Source organism: Magnolia sinica, chromosome 15 (genome assembly GCF_029962835.1).
Source record: "Magnolia sinica isolate HGM2019 chromosome 15, MsV1, whole genome shotgun sequence".
Taxonomy (NCBI): Eukaryota; Viridiplantae; Streptophyta; class Magnoliopsida; order Magnoliales; family Magnoliaceae; genus Magnolia; species Magnolia sinica.
The window spans coordinates 64,317,205-64,337,273 of NC_080587.1; the positions used below are offsets into that span (position 1 = coordinate 64,317,205).

The 20,069-nt window shown below is 39.4% G+C and overlaps 1 protein-coding gene across 1 annotated transcript in view; it reads left to right on the forward strand.

Annotated features, from left to right (window-relative positions):
* The window catches only part of LOC131226657 (probable RNA-dependent RNA polymerase 1), a 62,371-nt gene that overhangs the window by 35,390 nt on the left and 6,912 nt on the right, over nt 1–20,069 (forward strand). The window contains exon 2 of the mRNA XM_058222268.1: nt 1,224–3,124. Within this exon, the coding sequence (XP_058078251.1) occupies nt 1,224–3,124 (1,901 nt within the window). The remainder of the gene's footprint in view (nt 1–1,223; nt 3,125–20,069) is intronic.

Consider the following 20,069-nt stretch of genomic DNA (forward strand, 5'->3'; position numbering starts at 1 on the left):
AATAACAATAAGCAAAACCTAAAATATAAAATCAATCCGACAAGTGGGTCACGATCATGAGATCCCATGGTGGGCTTTTCTTGACTATCGGGCCACTTTTCTGAACCAAAACTTGACTTCTTGTTAGGAGGCCCTCCCTGGACGTTGTCATCGAGCGAGATCGATGGTGGGGTCCTCCTTCTACGTACGTACGTGCGTAAGGGAGGCGGCGTGAGTGCGCGTGTGCGCATGATGTCCCCATCATGCTACCCGCATTATTTATAGTAGAGATATATTTTAAATGTATAATTTATTATAATCTAGGAAAAACATAGACAATCTTACGAAAAATCTAGAAAGTCTAGGAAATCATAGAAAATCTAGGAAAGAGAGTGAAAAAGAACTTGAAGGAGACTTGGTTAGAACTCATCAAATGAATCGAGTTTCGGTCAAGAGTCTCAAATTCTCCTCGAGTCAACTCAGTTGAGTTTTGAGTTGACATGTTGAGTTTTTAAACTAAGGTATAAACAATTAAAATAGCTTTGTACCCATCCTTAATTCATGAATATCGATCTGCTTCTCAATTACGATAATCGACATTTCAACAGTCTTTCTTTAATGGGCTTATATGCTAGCAAGGAAAGTGAGTTTTTTCTGGTTCTCTTCTTGTTTGGAAATGAGCCCTCTTTTAATCGCTGGACCATTTAGCCTTACTAGAACAAATACGTATTCCATTTCCTTTCTGAAGGTCTTGTTCCTTCCTCATTCTGACCATGTTTGTTTTAGCAGCTGTTTTTTCCTATTTCCAAGATTGGCTTTTTACTAATGTTGGGAAATCAAATCTGAGATCTGATCAGTTCATTGGGTGGATTGCAGAGTGGATGGACCACAGTCCCAAATTGCATTGATTGGATGGTCCTCTGCTTCTGATGACTGGGACCTTTTCCTGTTCATTTTTTACCACTGCCAGAATTCTTTTCTAGTGTCCATTTGTCAGTCACTGATCGCATCGTTAAGATCATCTGATCAGTGAGGTTATTCTACAATTTTGATGCATGGTGGAACCCACCCAATGGCTGGTCTGGGTAATTAACTGTTGTACCATGTGTCCAAATTTTTGCAGAAGCTCACATTAAGACTTGCGGATGCACAATGCACCAAACAGTAACCTCTTCAATGTTTTCTGTTGTTTCTTGTAGCAGAAATTTAAATGGTAATGGTTGATATTGTTTCCTAATTTCTAGTTGCAAGCTGCTCCTCGGATTTACAAGAAGCCTCCGGTCACTCCACAATTTATATATGAAGATCCAAAGTTAAACTACTTCAAGGACAAGGACATATCAGGCAATCAATGGGTCAGAGCAACCGATTTCACCCCGTCTTCTTCGATCGGCCAATCTTCGGCGTTATGTTTGGAAGTTCCTTACAGCTGCAAGCTTCCTGATATCCATGCGAACTTTGTAAATTATGAAGAAATTGAAGGCCAATTTGTCTTGGAGAGTGGTTTTTCCTTCTCTCATGGTTTGGATCTTGTCCCCATTGTTAGGCCTTGCCAGAGGATTCAATTACCATATACGATTCTGTTTAAGATAAACAGTTTGGTTCAGAATGGGATCATCATGGGGCTCACACTCGATGAAGATTTCTTTAGGTTGGTCGATCCTCGTCTGGTACCTATTCACTACGTGGAACATGCCCTGGAGAGTCTATCACATCTAAAAGATTCCTGCTTCCAACCTGCAAAATGGCTTCACGAGCAGTATGGAAAATACCGTGCATCTCAGCATCCTCCAAAATCCACCACTATTTCATTGGATCCTGGTTTGGTCTATGTCTACAGGGTTCAAATCACCCCCACTAAAGTGTACTTTTGTGGACCGGAGGTCAACGTCTCAAATTGTGTATTACGCCAGTGTGCTGATGATATAAATAACTTCCTTCGTGTTACTTTTGTCGATGAGGATTTGGACAAAATACAGTCGACAGATTTGATACCACGGGCAGTTCCGGAAAATGGTGAACAGCACACTGGTGTTTATAAAAGGATACTCTCCACTTTGAGAAATGGCATAGTTATTGGTGATAAGAAGTTTGAATTTCTCGCATTCTCTTCAAGTCAGTTAAAGGAGAATTCCGCATGGATGTTTGCAGCGAGGAGTGGACTCGATGCAGCTGGTATAAGGAAGTGGCTGGGAGACTTTAGTAAGATAAGGAACGTGGCAAAATATGCAGCCCGATTAGGTCAATCATTTGGTTCATCCAAAGAAAGTTTGAGCGTTGATAGGCATGAAATTGAACATATTCCTGATATAGAGATAAAAAACAAGAAATATAATTTCTCGGATGGAATTGGAAAAATTTCAGCCGATTTTGCTAAAAGAGTGGCTATAAAGTGTGACATCAGAGGTTTGACGCCATCTGCCTTCCAAATTAGATATTGTGGGTACAAAGGTGTTGTAGCTGTGGATCCTGTGTCTCCATATAAGTTGTCCTTGAGAAAAAGCATGCTCAAGTATGAATCAGACAACACAAAACTGGATGTTTTGGGATGGAGCAAATATCAGCCTTTTTTCCTCAATCGACAGTTGATCACTCTTCTGTCGACTCTTGGAGTTAGAGATCATGTGTTTGAAATGAAACAAAAAGAAGCTGTAGAACAACTGGACATGATTTTCACGGATCCGAAACGAACACAGGAGGTGCTCAAGGTTATGTCTTCGGGAGAAGACAATCAGGTCCTTGGAGAAATGCTGATCTGTGGTTATAAGCCTGATGTTGAGCCATTCCTTTCAATGATGCTGCAAACTTTTCGGGCATCAAAGCTTTTGGAACTGAGAACTAAGACACGGATTTTTGTTCCGAAAGGAAGATCAATGATGGGATGCCTTGATGAAACTAGGACTCTTAAATATGGGCAGGTGTTTGTTCAAATATCTTGCGTTGGGCATAAACAGTTTGATGATAATGATCCATTTACATTTGGAAGAAATGAGTCCAATCAGCGGTCTATTGTGATCAAGGGTAGAGTACTTGTTGCTAAATGCCCGTGTCTCCACCCAGGTGATGTGCGTGTCTTGAGGGCCGTCAATGTTCCAGCTTTACACCATATGGTTGACTGCGTTGTTTTTCCACAGAAAGGGAATAGGTCAGACATTCTTGCAAGTTGCATTTAGAATTTACATTCTTGCTACTTACATTTAGATTTTAATTTCAAAATATCAAATGCTTCTATGTTTTTGTGTTAACACTTCTATTACGGACATTAGTCAGTTCCCCATAACCTTGCTATGGATGATTATAACAATAAATTAGATGCTTGTGCGGAATCTTAGTGCTTGTGAGTGTTAGTTACATGTTCTTTTGTCCTAATAACCTGTTTAATGTTTTGAGTATATGAATGTAATTGAATTTCTTGCTTTTGAGCTTCAGTGGAACTCATGCAATTGCTCGACCATGAACCTCTGTTAAGGGCTATCCTTTATGGGCATTTAGCAACAAGTACTCTACCTTGATCACAATAGACCGCTGATTGGACTCATTTCTTCCGAATGTTAATGGATCATTATCATCAAACTGTTTACGCCCAATGCAAGATATTTGAACAAACACGGTCGAGCAACGAGTCCTTAATAGAGGCTCACAGTCGAGCAATTGCATGTTGCATTTAGAATTTACATTCTTGCAACTTACATTTAGAATTTAATTTCAAAATATTAAATGCTTCTATGTTTTTGTGTTAACGCTTCTATTATGGACATTAGTCAGTTCCCCATAACCTTGCTATGGATGATTATAACAATATATTAGATGCTTGTGCGGAATCTTAGTGCTTGTGAGTGTTAGTTACATGTTCTTTTGTCCTAATAACCTGTTTAATGTTTTGAGTATGTGAATGTGATCGAATTTCTTGCTTTTGAGCTTCAGTGGAACTCATGCAATTGCTCGACCGTGAACCTCTGTTAAGGGCTATCCTTTCGTATGGGACATGAAAGAAAACCCATCATTCAAACTCACCCTTGTAACTTATATTAGCTCTGGCAAGGGATGTTTGGAGAAACCAAGTGGGTATGAATGTACATGTATTGGGGGTGGTTGGTGGTTTTGCTTTCTTATTCTCACCATTATCTAAGTCTTATCCAAACTAATTGGGGTCGGCTATGCAAACCCTGTTTGGCCATTCCCCTATCAAGGGCCATAACTTCAGTTGGGGCCCATTTGGATGCATCTGCAAAAGTGGTTTTTGTTGCCAAAACGTTGTTTTGAGCCAGTCATAGTTCACTTCCACGTTTGGATGCGCATTCACAAACACGTCTAATGCACCAATTGACAAAACCAACACTAAAAAGCCCACTCGCTGAAAGCTAAATCATATTGGTTTTCTGTGAGTTGATGAAAAAGTTGACCAATGAAGTTGATAAAAAAGGGGTTTGCGGAAGTTGCATCCAAACAGGTCCACAGACCATAGGTCCTCAAGTCTTTTCTTAGTACCTCAATTGATATCCTTTTGCGCCATCTCCTTGCGCTTTTAGAGCCTTCAGTGGACCAACTTACTCTAACCACCACAGTTCTTGGTCTCCGTTGCACATGACCAAACAATCCAAGTGTACTTTCCCTCATCTTATTCTTATTTCCTATTGGTGCTACCCTTTGTTTCCTTCAATTCATTCATTTCTAATTCCATCCTTCCTTGTCTTTCCATTCATCCACCTCAACATCCTCATTTCAGCTACACTCATCGTACAAACATGTTATTTCTTTACTGCTCAACATTCTATCCCATAAAGCTTGGCTGATCTTATAGCTATTGTACAGCGATCAGTGCTTTCTTGTTCTAATGGGGAGTTTATAGCTGTATATTCTCATGCCTCTATGTATATACAACTATCATGTTTGGTATACATGCTTTGGTAAGGGACATTGATGGATATGTGGTGAATCTAGCGATTCCCGTGATGTTCAGTAAAAAAATGTAACTACATCCATTATAAGAGTTGGTGAAGGGTTTCATGGTAGAATTTCGGGATTGTAGCCGTCTTCCCAAAGGTTTCCAGGGAAGACTGCTTGAAAGATTTTAGACCAATTAGCTTGGTCGGGGGACCCTACAAGATCCTTGCGAAAACGCTAGCGACTAGGTTCAGGGCAGTTTTACATTCAGTTATCTCCCAGAATCAGGGAGCCTTTATCGCTGGTAGGCAGCTTGTGGATAGTGTGTTGATAGCTCATGAGTGCGTTGACTCTGTTACAAGGAAAATGCTAAAGGATTAATATACAAACCGAATATTGAGAAGGCATACTGTCGTGTGAACTGGAAATTCCTGGGATTGCTTGCTTGGTCAAATAGGTTGTGGGTTAAAGTGGAGGGAGTAGGTGAAAGAGTGTATCTAGTCAGCATTTTTTTGTGTGTTGGTTATTGTCTCCCCTAAAGGTTTTTTTACCTCATCAAGGGGCATTAGACAGGGAGATCCACTCTCCCCTCTTTTGTTTGTCGTGGTGGCAGAGGCTCTAGGCAAGATGCTAGCTAAAGGCTAAGAGGCAGGTACCATGAGATTTTGTGAAGCTAATGAATCTATGGTGGACAAGTTAAGGATGTGAATTTTTTAATTTTGAAGTGGTATCAGGTCTAAAGATAAACATTGCTAAAAGTGAAATGTTAGGGGTGCATATGTCTAGGGAGGAAATCAAGCATATGGCTTTGATTTTTTGTTGTAGGGCAGGCACTTTCCCATCCACCTATCCTGGGCTCCACTTTTGTATTGAGAAGCCGGAAAAACACTTGTGGGATGTGGTGGTAGAGAGGTTTAAAAGGAAGCTATCTAGTTGGAAGTCTCGGTATCATTCGTTGGTTGATTGTATTACCCTTATTAAAGTAGCATTATCAAATCTTCCTCTATACTTCCTGTCATTTTTTAAGTGTCCAAAATTGGTTTTGGTGAAGCTGGAGAGGTTGGGGAGTAACTTCTTATGGGAAGGTGTGGAAGATGGGCAAAGATTCCTCGTGAGGTTAGAAAGTGGTGTGCTCCATCTTCTTGTATGAGGAAGGAGATGTTGGTATTAGGGACTTGGGGTAGTTGAGGTTGGATGATCTTGAGAGAGAGAGAGAGAGAGAGAGAGAGAGAGAGAGAGAGAGAGTTTGAAGAAAGGTGTCTTATGTGTGTAACGCCCTAAAACTGACACCTGAGTATCGGTGACTCAGATCCTGAATTCGAGGGTGTTAGCTAAATAATGAACGAATGCTTCTTTATTACGCACCATTTTTTTCCCAATATACTTTTAGCATTCGCAGAGAGAGAGAGAGAGAGAGAGAGAGAGAGAGAGAGAGAGAGTTTGAAGAAAGGTGTCTTATGTGTGTAACGTCCTAAAACTGACACCTGAGTATCACTGACTCAGATCCTGAATTCGAGGGTGTTAGCTAAATAATGAACGAATGCTTATTTCTTACGCACCATTTTTTTCCCAATATACTTTTAGCATTCGCAGGGTATACATCACACGAATAAAATAAATTGAACTTTGTAATTATGATTCCAATCATCACATAATCAACTAACTCATCCACACAGCTGGGGACCTATTACAACATTAAATAATCCATCAATTATCAAAGTTCTACTAAAGTACAAATCTTAACTATTCCAAGTCTAAAAACTCCGTTGCACTCAAGTACGACAACTCCACTCTGTCGATTCTTCAGGCGCAACATAACATTCTTCTAGTCTTGCATCACCTATTGTTGTTTTTCGATATTGAAGGGTGAGTGGCCAATTCAGTGAAAATTCCCTCCAAGATTACACATCCATCATCACAGTCAAGTATAGTTTACAAATATAAACCAAGCAAGTACAATATTCATTTCACAATGTGAATCTTGATTAATGCATGGATGCATAAATGCACATCAACCTGGGGATACACATCCAGCTGACAATGTGAGTAAAACCCACGATGCAAGTGAACTCCACAAGATGACCTGAAAATCAACAAAGGAACTCCGACGCCACCCGAAAATCATAAATGAACTCCGCACGATGACCTAAAAATCAAAGTGAACTTCAACTTCACCCGGAAATGACAAATGCCGTGAATGCATGATTAGCCAATCCCGGAAATCACAAATGCCATGAATGCATGATTAGCCAATTCTTTATTAGTCCATTTTACAAACAACCAATTATGGTAACCCTTTATGCTTAGTGGCCCTTTGAATCACCATACCACTCGGAAATCACAACTGAACTATGCACAATGACCCGAAAATCACAAGTGAACTTTGATGTCACCTGGAAATCATAATTGAACTCTGTAAGATGACCTAAAAATCAATAAAGGAACTCCGGTGTCACCCGGAAATCACTAGTGCCATGAATGATAAGGATAACCATTGAAAATACAAGTCCGTACATTAAACAAAGGGCTTGTTACCCATACCACTCAAGGCATCAAATAAGTCACAAATTGACATCCAAAATTATAAACCATCATGGTATTAAGTCCATAAACAATAGAGGCCAAATAAGTTTCAAGGTGTAATCCAACGAGGTGTATTCTCTACCAAACAATATAGTGTTCTCATAAATGTCAGATTTGCTGCTCAATGACCCTCAATCCAGTGGTCCTTTTCTTATATAGAAATCATTTTCCCTAATTACAATGTATCCGTTAATTACAATATCCCCTAATTACAGCATAATATCTCCTAATTACAATATATCCCTCAATTACAATATCCCGTAATTACAGCATAATATCTCCTAATTACAGCATCTCCTAACATTAAGCATTGACCCCTAATTCAGGAAAGATATTTATAGATCTGTTTCCTAAATAACTATACAACAATATATGGTAGATTTGACAGATTTGTTTCCTAAATAAATGTTTGACAGATTTGTTGTCTGTCCTACTAACCCCCCCCCCCCCCCAAATTGATGCTGGTCGATCAAGAAGCATCAATTTGCCAACAAGAAACTGATGACATAGTCGTGTCATAGCTTTGGTGAAGACATCCGCTATCTGATGGTCGCTTGAGACATGTGGAAGAGAGATAACCCGAGTATCAACAGCTTCCCGAATAGAATGACAATCCACCTCGATATGTTTGGTACACTCGTGATAGACAGGATTGGTAGCGATCTGAATAGCACTCGTATTATCAGCATGAAGAGGAGTGGGAGTAGACTGAAGAAAACCTATTTCAGCAAGCCACGGAGCCACATAATCTCCGAGTAGGCTGCCGACATGGCACGGTACTCGGACTCGGTCGAAGATTTGGAAACACGATCCTATTTCTTACTCTTCCAATAGATAAGTGAATCACCAATAAACATACACCACTCGGTGACAGACCGGCAAGTATCAGGACATCCCGCCCAGTCGGCATCACTAAAAGCCACAAGGCGAAGAGGAGTACCAATAGAGAAGAACAAGCCACGGTGAGAGGAACCCTCGAGATATTGAATAATTCGACGGACTGTGGCAAGATGAAGGTGGCGAGGAGACTGCATAAATTGACTGACTTGCTGGACAACAAAGGAGATGTCAGGCCGTGTAATAGTGAGATAATTGAGACTACCAACTAACTGTCGAAACACCATGGGATCAAGAAGGAGATCCCCCTCACGTCGATACTTGACATTTACTTCCAAATGGGTATCCACTGAAGAGGAGTCCTACAAACCAGACAAGGAAATCAAGTCTTTCGTGTATTTATGCTGATGCAGGAAAACCCCAGAGGAATCGAACTGAACTTCCAAACCGAAGAAATACCGGAGAGGACCAAGATCCTTTATATGGAATGAATCATAAAGATGCTGCTTGAGTTGATCAACGAGGGCAGAATCAGTTCCAGTGATGACAATGTCATCGACATAAACCAGAAGAAGAATGATACCAACAGAAGTCGTATGAAGAAATAACGAAGAATAATACTGGCTTCAGATGAAAGAAAATCGAAGTAAGGTAGCCCGGAACTTATCGAACTAGGCCCGGGGAGCCTGTTTCATACCATACAGAGAGTGCTTCAGCTTACACACATTCGACGTCGACGACGAGCAGAGGCCAGGAGGAGGTGTCATGTAAACATCTTCCTGTAAATCATTGTGAAGAAATGCGTTCTTCACATCCATTTGGCAAAGGGACCATCCTTAAGAGGTTGCAATGGCAATAATAGTACGCACAGTGGTCATTTTAGCGACAGGAGCAAAGGTCTCCTCATAGTCAACCCCATACTCCTGGCGGTTACCAAGGGCAACCGAACGAGCCTTATAACGGTCCACAAACCCATCAGGCCAAAGTTTCACAGAAAAAACCCACTTACACCCAATTAGCTTAACATGAGAAGGACAAGGGACCATATCCCAAGTCTGATTTCTTGAAGAGCTTGAAGTTCTTCCTGCATAGCCTTTCTCCAACACTCATGTTTATCAGCTTGTGAGTAGGAATTAGGAATCGACAGAGTTGATAAGGTAGCCGTGAAGGAGGTATGAGGGAAACCATACCTATCCGGTTGATGAGAAGTACGGCCAGATCGTTGAGGAGGATGCAAAATGGGATCAGGTGGCAGATCAGACTCAGGAAGGGGTAGAGTTGGTCGACGGTGTTCATACACAAAACTAGGCTTGAAGCGTTCAGGCGGGCACATCAAATCATTAAAGTGAGGAATAATAGAAACTGCAGGAGATGATGTAATAGAACTAGGATAGAAATATTGATGCTTAAAGAAAACGACATTACGAGATATATGAAATTTATTGGAGAAGCATCATAGCACACAAATCCTTTTTGAGAGAAGTTATATCTCATAAAGACACATTTCACGGATTGCGCAGAGAGTTTGTGATGTTGATGCGGAGGTAGATGTACAAAACAGACACAGCCAAAAGTGTGTTAGTCAAGAAAGCTAGGGTGCTGTTTATGCAGACGATAGTATGGAGAGTCGAAATTTAGCACTTTAGAAGGCAACCTATTAATCAAATATACTACTGTAGCTAAAGCTTTAACCCAAAATTTAGGAGGAACAGAAGATGCAAGTAACAAGGTCCTAGCAACATCAAACAAATGTCAATTTTTGCGCTCAGCCACGCCATTCTGTTGAGGCGTATAAGGACACAAGCGGTGAGAAACAATTCCTTTGTGATGAAGAAACTCAAGAAATTCATGAGACATATATTCTCCACCAGAATCAGATCGTAAAGTCTTAATGCTAGTGGTAAATTGATTCTCAACATATGCTAGAAATGATTTGAAAACAGTAAAGACTTCAGACTTATAGCGCAGAAAATATACCCAAGTATACCGACTATAGTCATCTATGAATGTCGCAAAATATTATAATGAGCATGAGAAATGACAGGAGCATACATCACTATGAACAAGGTCAAAGCAATTCTTTGCCCTACTCCCAGAAGAAGGGAAGGGAAGAATCTTACTTTTTCCAATTTTACACGTAGAACAATCAAAAGACAAAGCATGAGGCAAAGAAGAATCTTTTTTTCCCAACAAACCAGAATTTAGCAAATGAGATAAAACAACATTGTTTGGATGGCCTAAATGTTTGTGCCATACTTCACAATTTTGGAGACAGTAGTATAAGCCAAAGAAATGATACTAGGAATGGAAAAGTATAATGGAAATAGTCTCCCAACTTTAGGCCCCTTTGCTATTGTCCTCCCCGACACCGGATCCTACACATGACAACCATCACGAGAAAACTGAACATTATAATTATCATCCACTAATTGTCCAACCGAGATAAGACTCGTAGAAAGCCCAGGTGATACAAAAATATTAGTAAGTGACGGTGCGATATCACCAACCCCAGTAATCAGTAAACGATGGCCATTATTAGAAGAACTAGTGTACTTACGAACATTGCTAAGCATATCGGGAGAAGTGGTCATGTGATTGGATGCAGCGGAGTCAACAAGCCAAGATTGAGAGGGTATAGTACCCTTACCTTGCAGCCCTAAAGTGGAAAATGCCGATACAATCATTTGCTGCACCATTTGTGGTGTAAGGGCAAGTGTAGCAGCAGTGGAAGATGACGCTGGAGCAAGATTTTGAGTGCTGGTTACCCCATCCGAAGCGTGGCCAGTAGCAGTAGCATGATAAGCATTCACGGATCGGTTTTAAGGACTTGTTGGGCATTCTTTGATGATGTGCCCCTTCTGTTTTACAGTAGCTGCAGAACTTTTTAGCACAATGGGCAGCAATATGCCCATAATCTTTACAACTGTAGCACTGAACTGTACGCATGTCTTGAACCCTCCCTTTGCCTTGAGCAGCGTATGTGATAGCATTCTCTTGCGGAAGCGAAGATTGAGTAAGAAGATGTTGTTCCTCTAGAAGAAGTGCTCCAAAACACACGTCAAGAGATGGTGAAGGATCCCTGTGCATCAGGTTGGAGCGAATAGACTCGAATTCTGGCCTTAGTGTCATTAAAAACAGGTCTCTTTTGCTAGCTTCATGGATTGCTTGAATAGTAGAGAGAGACTCGGCCAACATGTCGGCATACACAATGTCGGAAAACTCAGCTCAAAGATTCTGAAAACCACAGAAATATTCCTGAACAGAGAGTGTACCTTGGGAATAGGCAGCACAATCAGTTTCCAACTGAAATCGCTGGGCGGAATGATCGTGATAATAGACCTTTTTCAAGTACTCCCACATAGATTTAGCTGTCTTGTGCGGCCTTAAATTGAGTATAAGCAGTGGATCAACAAACCCAAGAATCCAAATAAACACGCGAGCATCTTTCACCTTCTATTGAACCAACGTCGTAGGATCGGTAGGTGCTGGATCACTCCCATCAACATGACCTCACAACTCCTTTCCCATGACAAAAAGTTAAAACTGAAACTCCCAGGCAACATAATTCTTCCCTGTAAACCGAGTTTGAAAGACTTCTGAGTTGGAGTTGTTAGCTATAACTAGAATCTCTCGAAATGTACCAAAAACCAGAGCCTAAAACCACGAAAATTGGACCAAAGATAAGGTTGATTCAGATAGTCTCTGATACCATGTCAGATTTGCTCAATGACCCTCAATCGAGTGGTCCTTTTCTTATATAGAAATCGTTTTCCCTAATTACAATATATCCCTTAATTACAATATCCCCTAATTACTGCATAATATCTCCTAAGTACAGCATCTCCTAACATTAAGCATTGACCCCTAATTTAGGAAAGATATTTACAAATCTGTTTCCTAAATAACTATACAACAATATATGGTAGGTTTGACAGATTTGTTTCCTAAATAAATGTTTGACAGATTTGTTGTCTATCCTACTAACAATAAATAGTTTGAAATTCGGTTTTACCACTATAAGCGAAGCTTGAATATATGGCTAATGTCCTAGAGGGGGGTGAATAGGACTTTAAATTTTACTGGGTAATTAACATGCACCTACTTTTAAACACTTATGTAACGTAGTACAAATAAGAACAAGTGTAACTGTAAAGTCTACTCAAGTGAAAACATCATTCATGCATTCTGTCAAACACATTTGCTGCAGTAAAGTAAATCATGTATATTGTTCAGCAAAATGTAACAGATAAAAAATAAAACATTTAGCCCATTACAAGATGTATAATGGTTCGGCTATGTGCGTACTCCACTTTCAGCTAACACACTCTTTCCTAGAGTGTGTTGGATTTCACTATTCAGATGGTTTTAAATTAGGTTCACCATAAACCTTCACAACCTACACAAAGTCTATACGTTTTTCATCCGTCGATGGCCTACACAAGGTCTTACGAAGTCCTACACAAGAACGACGAAACGTACTCTCCTGTCGGAGGCCTACACAAGGACTTGTCGAGTTTCATATTTCAAACTCGGAAACCCAATCCTACACAAGGAATGGTTTCCAGACACAGTGGATTTAAAAATACTTTCTTACCTAAAGTGGATGAGCCCCATTAAAACACCTTTGATGAAGATCTTCTTGAATCGTGAAGCATCTTCTACTCCCTTGTACCGTAATCGTATTAATGATGTACCGTTGAAGATATCGAGGTTTTGGGCCAAGGGTTTGATGAATCCTAACTTAATAATGATGAGTCTTTATGAGCAAGTCAAGGATTCCCATGGCTGAGCATTCAATGCAATCTATCATAAAGGATTTACCAATAAGTGTGGTTGCTAGAGCATTAATGAATGTTAGAGTTCATTCTTCAATCCAAGCTTTGAATGCTCAATGAATGTCTTTAAGACATGAATTGAATGATGAACTCCGTGAGGAAAGAGACCTTGGGAAGTAGGGTATTAACTAGGGTTACTCACACACATAAGGCTCTCTCTCTATTTCTCACCAAACTGCCAAGAAATCCCTCTTTCGTATATGTAGAGAAGTTTTGCAATGGTAAAAAAATGGGCAGAAAACTATCAGTATCGATGTCATCGATCGGTCTTCGATGTTATCGAGAAAATCAAATTTTACTTCAAAATGTTGTTGGACAATTTTGTTGATGCCATTGAGTGACCTTCGATGTCATCGAAGAGGTCCTTCGATGTCATCAAAGCATTTCTCGATGCCATCGAGAAAATCCATATTTTTGACTTGGGGTTGCTCGACATTTTGGTGTCCCTGTTTGATGTCATCGACAGGGCTTCGATGCCATCGAAGGGACCCTTCTATGCCATCGAAGACACTTCGATGCCATCGTAAAAATCCAGATAGGGCTTCGATGCCATCGAAGGGACCCTTCTATGCCATCGAAGACACTTCGATGCCATCTTAAAAATCCAGATTTTTAACTCGCTGGACAGTTTGAACTCCAAGCTTGATGCCATCGAGCTGTTTTTGATGCCATCGAAGATAGTTCGATGGGATCGAAACTTATTTGTTTTTGAGTTTTTCTTTTTAAACAAATTTCTTCCCACACTTCTTACTTGCATTCTTTAAGTTGGTTTTTCCTATGGAGTTTGGGCTAGATGGAAGATTAAGTTCTGTGAGATTGGTATAGGTTTTTTGAAGAGGTCCCGGAACTTTGCCATTTCCTTACTTATTTCCGTTCTTCAGACGTCTTCGATCTTGGAATCTTCAGTCTTGAATCTTCTTTGGGGCTCTCCGGACTCTAAAACTCATAATTCACGCTAATTGACAAACTAGGGCACTTACAATCTCCCCCTTTGTCAATTATGTGACAAAACCTAAAAAACCTATACAACTCAATAAACATGTAACTTTACATGGCTTGTTGTAAGATTTACAAATACAAGTTGACTCAAGACATTTACAATGTAATGTACTCTTCAATGCTCCCCCTAAGTTTCTGCAACACAAATGTTACCAAAAAGATAGAACATAACACTTGGTGGAAGTATGTTTCTCCCCCTTTTTGTCAGTGATTGGCAAAGGTTATCCATAAAAGCATGTATTGTCAACTAAAGCTTGAAAATATGTAAAGTCATGCACAATGTTTTAAATATCGTTATCGCGTAATCTATCGCACCCTTGGGATACGGACACATATCGGTTATCGCATGGGATATATCGGTTGTATCGCGTAATGTATCGCCATTGTTAGGAAACATGGGAACATTGGAAATTGGTCAAAATTTTCAATGAAACTTCAGGGATTGTTGAAAAAGACATCAATACAAGACTTAGAAATCAAAACATTATAATAAAAAAAAGTGCACATAATAAGGGTTTCCTTTGTATGGGGTCCTAATATATGCGCTTTCCAACTGAACTAATGCAGGTATATTCAAAGTCTATTCATTTAATTTATAAACGTAAGAAGACGTGTATGGAAACACAAGCGATACATTCAAAAGCAAAACAAGAATCACTAGATCAGGTTACATACATGTTTAATTTTGTGTTTGGATACAAAGATTGTAACTGATTTGCGAGAAATTGAGAAATTTTGTTTTTTCTCAATTTTCCACAACCTGACCCATCTCCCCTAAATCTCGAAATTGAAGTTCCGAATTCATGATTTTTAATGGAAAATATGAAGAATCATATATTTGTTACAATTTGACACTGGTTTAACATGATTTACAACAAAAAGATGGATCGAAAATCGAAAATGCTCACTGGATCGAATAGGTGGGATATATCGGCACTACCTATGCGTTTCGTATCGCACAGGTGGGATACAAGATATATCGTGGGATATATCGGCTGATATCGTCGATATTAAGGATCCAAAGCAAGAAGAGAATGTATAATATACTCAAAATAATCATTCAACCACAAAAAGTAAAATCCAAAAATATACATAACATTGTTTATCTAACTCGGGTCAATCAAAAAGTAACATCTGACCGAGATTGTAACATAACACAACAAAAGACTTGACGGACAAATCCTATCCCTAACGCTCCGCGGCGGGTCCTGGTGTGGCAACATCTTCCTTACGGCAGGTCAGGAATGCAAGGATCTCCTGTGTCATCTACTATAGAGAGTGGGTCATTTGCTCCAGCCGGGAGAGGTGCTCCCCCTGACGCGTCTGCTCAGCAATCAACTGATCAAGACGGTCCTGTTGTCGCATGTATCACCATGTGGTCGCTATGTCCGGAGTCGCCTGTGCCGAGGGCTCGTGTGCTTGTTTGTCTTACCTTTGCTGTTGCTGCTGGTGCGACTGTCTCTGTGTCAACATTTTCTGCTACCGGGGCCGGTAGATGCATTTTCTTGATGTTGTTGCTAGTGATCGATGCTAGTGGAATCGGGACGTCAGAAGTTGGGAAGAACCCAACCTCCCAAGCTAGCAAAAGCAGAACATGGCCAAATGGGATATATGTGGGGCGACTTCCTCAGATTAGTTGCGCAAGTTGATGGATGATAATGGTTAGCAGACAGAGACGTATGCCCATCCCGACATTGTAAACAATGTCGACCATAAAAGGGGTGAGATCTACGCGATTAGTGCCCCTAAGCTAGACATTGGTAGAGAAGATTGAATGCAGAATGCGAAATTGGCTAGACATATTTGAGGAACGGAGCGCATTCCCTTGAATCCATTTCTCCTCTTTCCCATTGCAAAGGAATCTTGTCATCACGTCCCTTACTTGAGGTGATGCAAGATCATAATCTGGTTGTGGCTCTCAGGATAGAGGAATACCAATCAATGTGGCAACTTGAGTAGGGGTTATTTTAACGATACGACCACTAACTTCAACTTCAAATGAAGGAGGGCGAAGTGTGGGGCTCCTACACTTGGACATGAACCTATAAACTTGTTTTCTATGGGTCAACCCTCCAAATTTGAGCACATGTCCCCAACCAATAGCTCGTAACATCCCATCAACACCATAGGGTTGAATACATTGACTATTGACTCTTCTTTCACAAATGATTTTACAGATGACATATTTTGCCGATGGAGAGTTTGTCATAGGTGAGTTTCTCATAGGTGATTCGAGTACTAATGGTTTGTCACTATGGGCAGAATGGGTTTGCGATGGTGGAGGTGATGGCGAGTGACGTGTGGTGTGATTTGCATGTCGCGGTGCCAACTTCTTTATCTGAGTGGGCGAGAAGTTTCACCTATCGTCGGAGCTTTGCCCTTGTTGTCCTTCAGCATTTTGAGGAAGATTTGGATGTTCAAAGACAACAAGGATGACTTGCTTGGTTTTGACAAGGAAATCTAGGACTAAATCACCCACAGATTTGAACAATAGAGCGTGTGATGAAAATGAAATCGAAACAAGCAGCAAGAGAGCGAACCTACCACTTCAAGGATGAATCGGAACAAGGAACGAATCGGCGATGCAAGAACTTGACCGAGGGAAATGTAGAAGACCAAGAGCTCTTAGAAACCCTAAAATCCAATTTGGACAGAGGATGTGGAGATTTGGAGATCAAGGATCCCAAAATCATGGATTTAAAAACGAACCGGCGTGCCTATTTTAACTGCAGATTCGATAGTTTGATGGCATCGAAGCATCTTCTATGTCATCAAAATTTGATAAAGAACATATGAAGAACTGATAAAGAGTTGTGTTCTTTCAAATTTTTATAGGACTGATTCCTAACTTGAGGTGTACATAAAGATTGAACTTTAAGATTTGTAAGTTATACACTCAATTAGAACTAACATAAATAAAAAAGAATATAAAAAAATAAAATAAAAAGAATAATAACAAATAAAATTCCAAAATGAGGCTATAAATCCTCAGATTTGTTAATAAGCCATGAAAAACTGATAATTACCTAATTAGCACATACTCCAAAGGACTTTTGGAGATCTCCAAATCCATTTGCATCTAGGGGTTTAGTCAATATATCAGCCAATTGTTTTTCAGTTGGCACAGTCCAACGATATGATATGCTCCTCAACAACCTCTCGAATGGAATGATGCCGGATATTTGTGTTTTGTCCTAGAATGTTTCATTGGATTTTTGGAGATATTTATGACACTAGTATTATCGCAAAATAGTGTCATTGTAGTTTGGTCAATCCCATAATCTGTCAACATTTGTTTCATTCGCAGAAGCTGAGCACAACAACTACTTGCTGCAATATGTTCGGCTTCGGCTGTGGATAATGAAATGGAATTATGCTTTTTACTATGCCAAGACATTAAGCGGTTCCCTATATAAAAGCACTCGCCGCTAGTTGATTTTCTGTCGTCCATGTTTCTACCCCAGTCGGCATTTGAGTACCCGACAATTGTGGTTGAGGTGTGAAACGGGTACCAAAGGCCAAAATTTGTGGTCCCAGGCTCCTAGCCATATATCTAATGATCAGAGTGTCCCGTATCCGTTACGATACGGGCGTATCGGCCGATACGTATCGGTAACGGCCGTGGCCGTTACGTGATACGGAGCCGTAAGGGTCACCCCCCCGATTCTGTAGCCGTAACGCCCGTTACTGTCCTGTAACGGTAAAAAAATGGCCTCTTTTTGTTTGCTTTTTAAGGTATGTTTTTTCACTTTTTATGAAACTTCTTTCTTCTAAACTCTTCCTAAATCATTATATTGCTATTTTCGACCACTCTTAGCTTGATATTACAAATAAAAACAACTTAGATTAAGGATTTTCTTGATTCGAAGATCTGTGAGCCATTTTCCAGAAATTCCTCAAAAATAAGTATTTATACTTTTTATTCAATGTTTTGCTGTTTTAATGGTAGAATATGATGTGTTATTCATAATAAAAGATATTAATGTCCATTTTATAAATTGTCGTTATCATTTTATATTTTTTTATAATTTTTTTCTATTTACATACTATTTTCGGCCTTTTTTTTTTTAATTCGAAAAATTATTTTTTATTGAATGTTTTGCTGTTTTAATGGTAGAATATGATGTGTTAATCATAGTAGAACATGTTAATGTTCATTTTACAGATTGTTAGTGTCATTTTATATTTTTTTATGAATTATGAAAAATAATTGCAAACACCTACACATGTAAGATATTTTCATATTACATTCATTCTAATATATCTATCATTGATAGTAGATAGTTAGCAAATTAAATATATGAGTTTTGCAGTCAAATCCAGGTTATATGGTTCATAAATTTATCAGACAGTCCGATACAACTTTTCACCGAAGAGTGGACCATTACACCACCATAAACATGTTCCAATTTATAAATGAATGCATGTTTGGAATGCTTAGAATATTCCGGATTTAATCCATATTTTTTCATATTTTTTTGGGAAAAACAATTTTTTACACCGTTACGGGCCATTACGCCCCCATATCGCCGTCACAACCCCGTATCCGTATCGGTATCGGAGGGCACCGTTACGCCAACCGATACCGATACGGGATACCTTGCTAATGATTCTCTTCACAACGATTATATGCGATTCTTTTGGGTTGGCCTGAAACCGAGCACATCCTCAGTCACCTGCCAAGTAAGAGTGCATGTGTTACTTTAAGAAGATGACGGTTCTTTCGCTCAGTCACACCATTCTCTTGAGGGGTTCGTAAATATGAAGTACAAGATAATATACCATGATCTTGCAAAAAGGATAAAAAAATTCAACATATACTCGCCCCCATTGTCAGAATGTAGAATTTTAATAGAATATTGAAACTGAGTGACTACTTCATTATAAAAAAATTTTGAATACATCAAACACCTCATGTTTAGATTTGAGAAGATAAACCCAAGTCATTCGAGAGCAATCATCATGAACGTAACAAAATACTTATATCTAAAGAGAGAGAGAACAAACGCAGGGCCCCAAACATCAGAATGAACAAGTTCAAATGGTCTGAATTTTCTCGCAGACAAATTAGGAGGAAATATGGCTCGGTGATGTTTGGAGAACTCACACGTTTCACAACATAGGAGTTAAGTTACAAACATTGAAGGAAATAGAAGTTTTAATCTAGATAGAGATGGATGCCCTAGCTGACAATGCCATTTGGACACAAACTCTTGATCCAAGGACAAAGCGCTAGATGCCAAGACATGTGCATCATCAAGGAAATAGACCCCTCCATGTTCATAGCCCCCTTGAGGCAGAGGAGATTTTTTTGAAAGCTCATCTATTTGTGCTTGAAGGGCTTCTTGTATCAAATCGGTGGAAGAATGTAATTTTTTTTTTCTTTTTTTTTTTTTCTTAGGTTATAATGTTTGTGCTATCTCGGCGCTTCTCTAATAAAATATCTTGTTACTATTAAAGAAACTTCATAGCAAGAATTGACAATCAACTAATGAATTTCTAATTCTCAGATGATTTAACACCGAATTTGAGGTAAAGGGATAAAAATCCTAGTTTTTCGTAGGTTAGGCTGGCATAATGTTCTCACAAAACTATGATCAGTTACACCATGGAATACATGTCAAAAAACGCTAATAAATGCTAGATTCTTGTGCTCCCAAATTTTCCTTTTTTATGATATTTTTCCTTGTTATTATAGAAAAAAAAATGCAGATATGGTCTGATACAAGTTCAATGCATAATTTGTTTTGTATTCTTTTCCAGCATGGTTTATACACCCTCTAATATTGATATTTAGAACCTTCTTTATATTTGCACCAATCTTTTCGGAGTCACCTTCTTTGCCAAGGGTGTGTTTGGTTGCACAAAAAATGTGAAATTTCATGATATTTCATACCTTAAATAAATTTCTTCCTCTTAATTTGCTTATTTGAGAATCTTCTCCTCTTACTT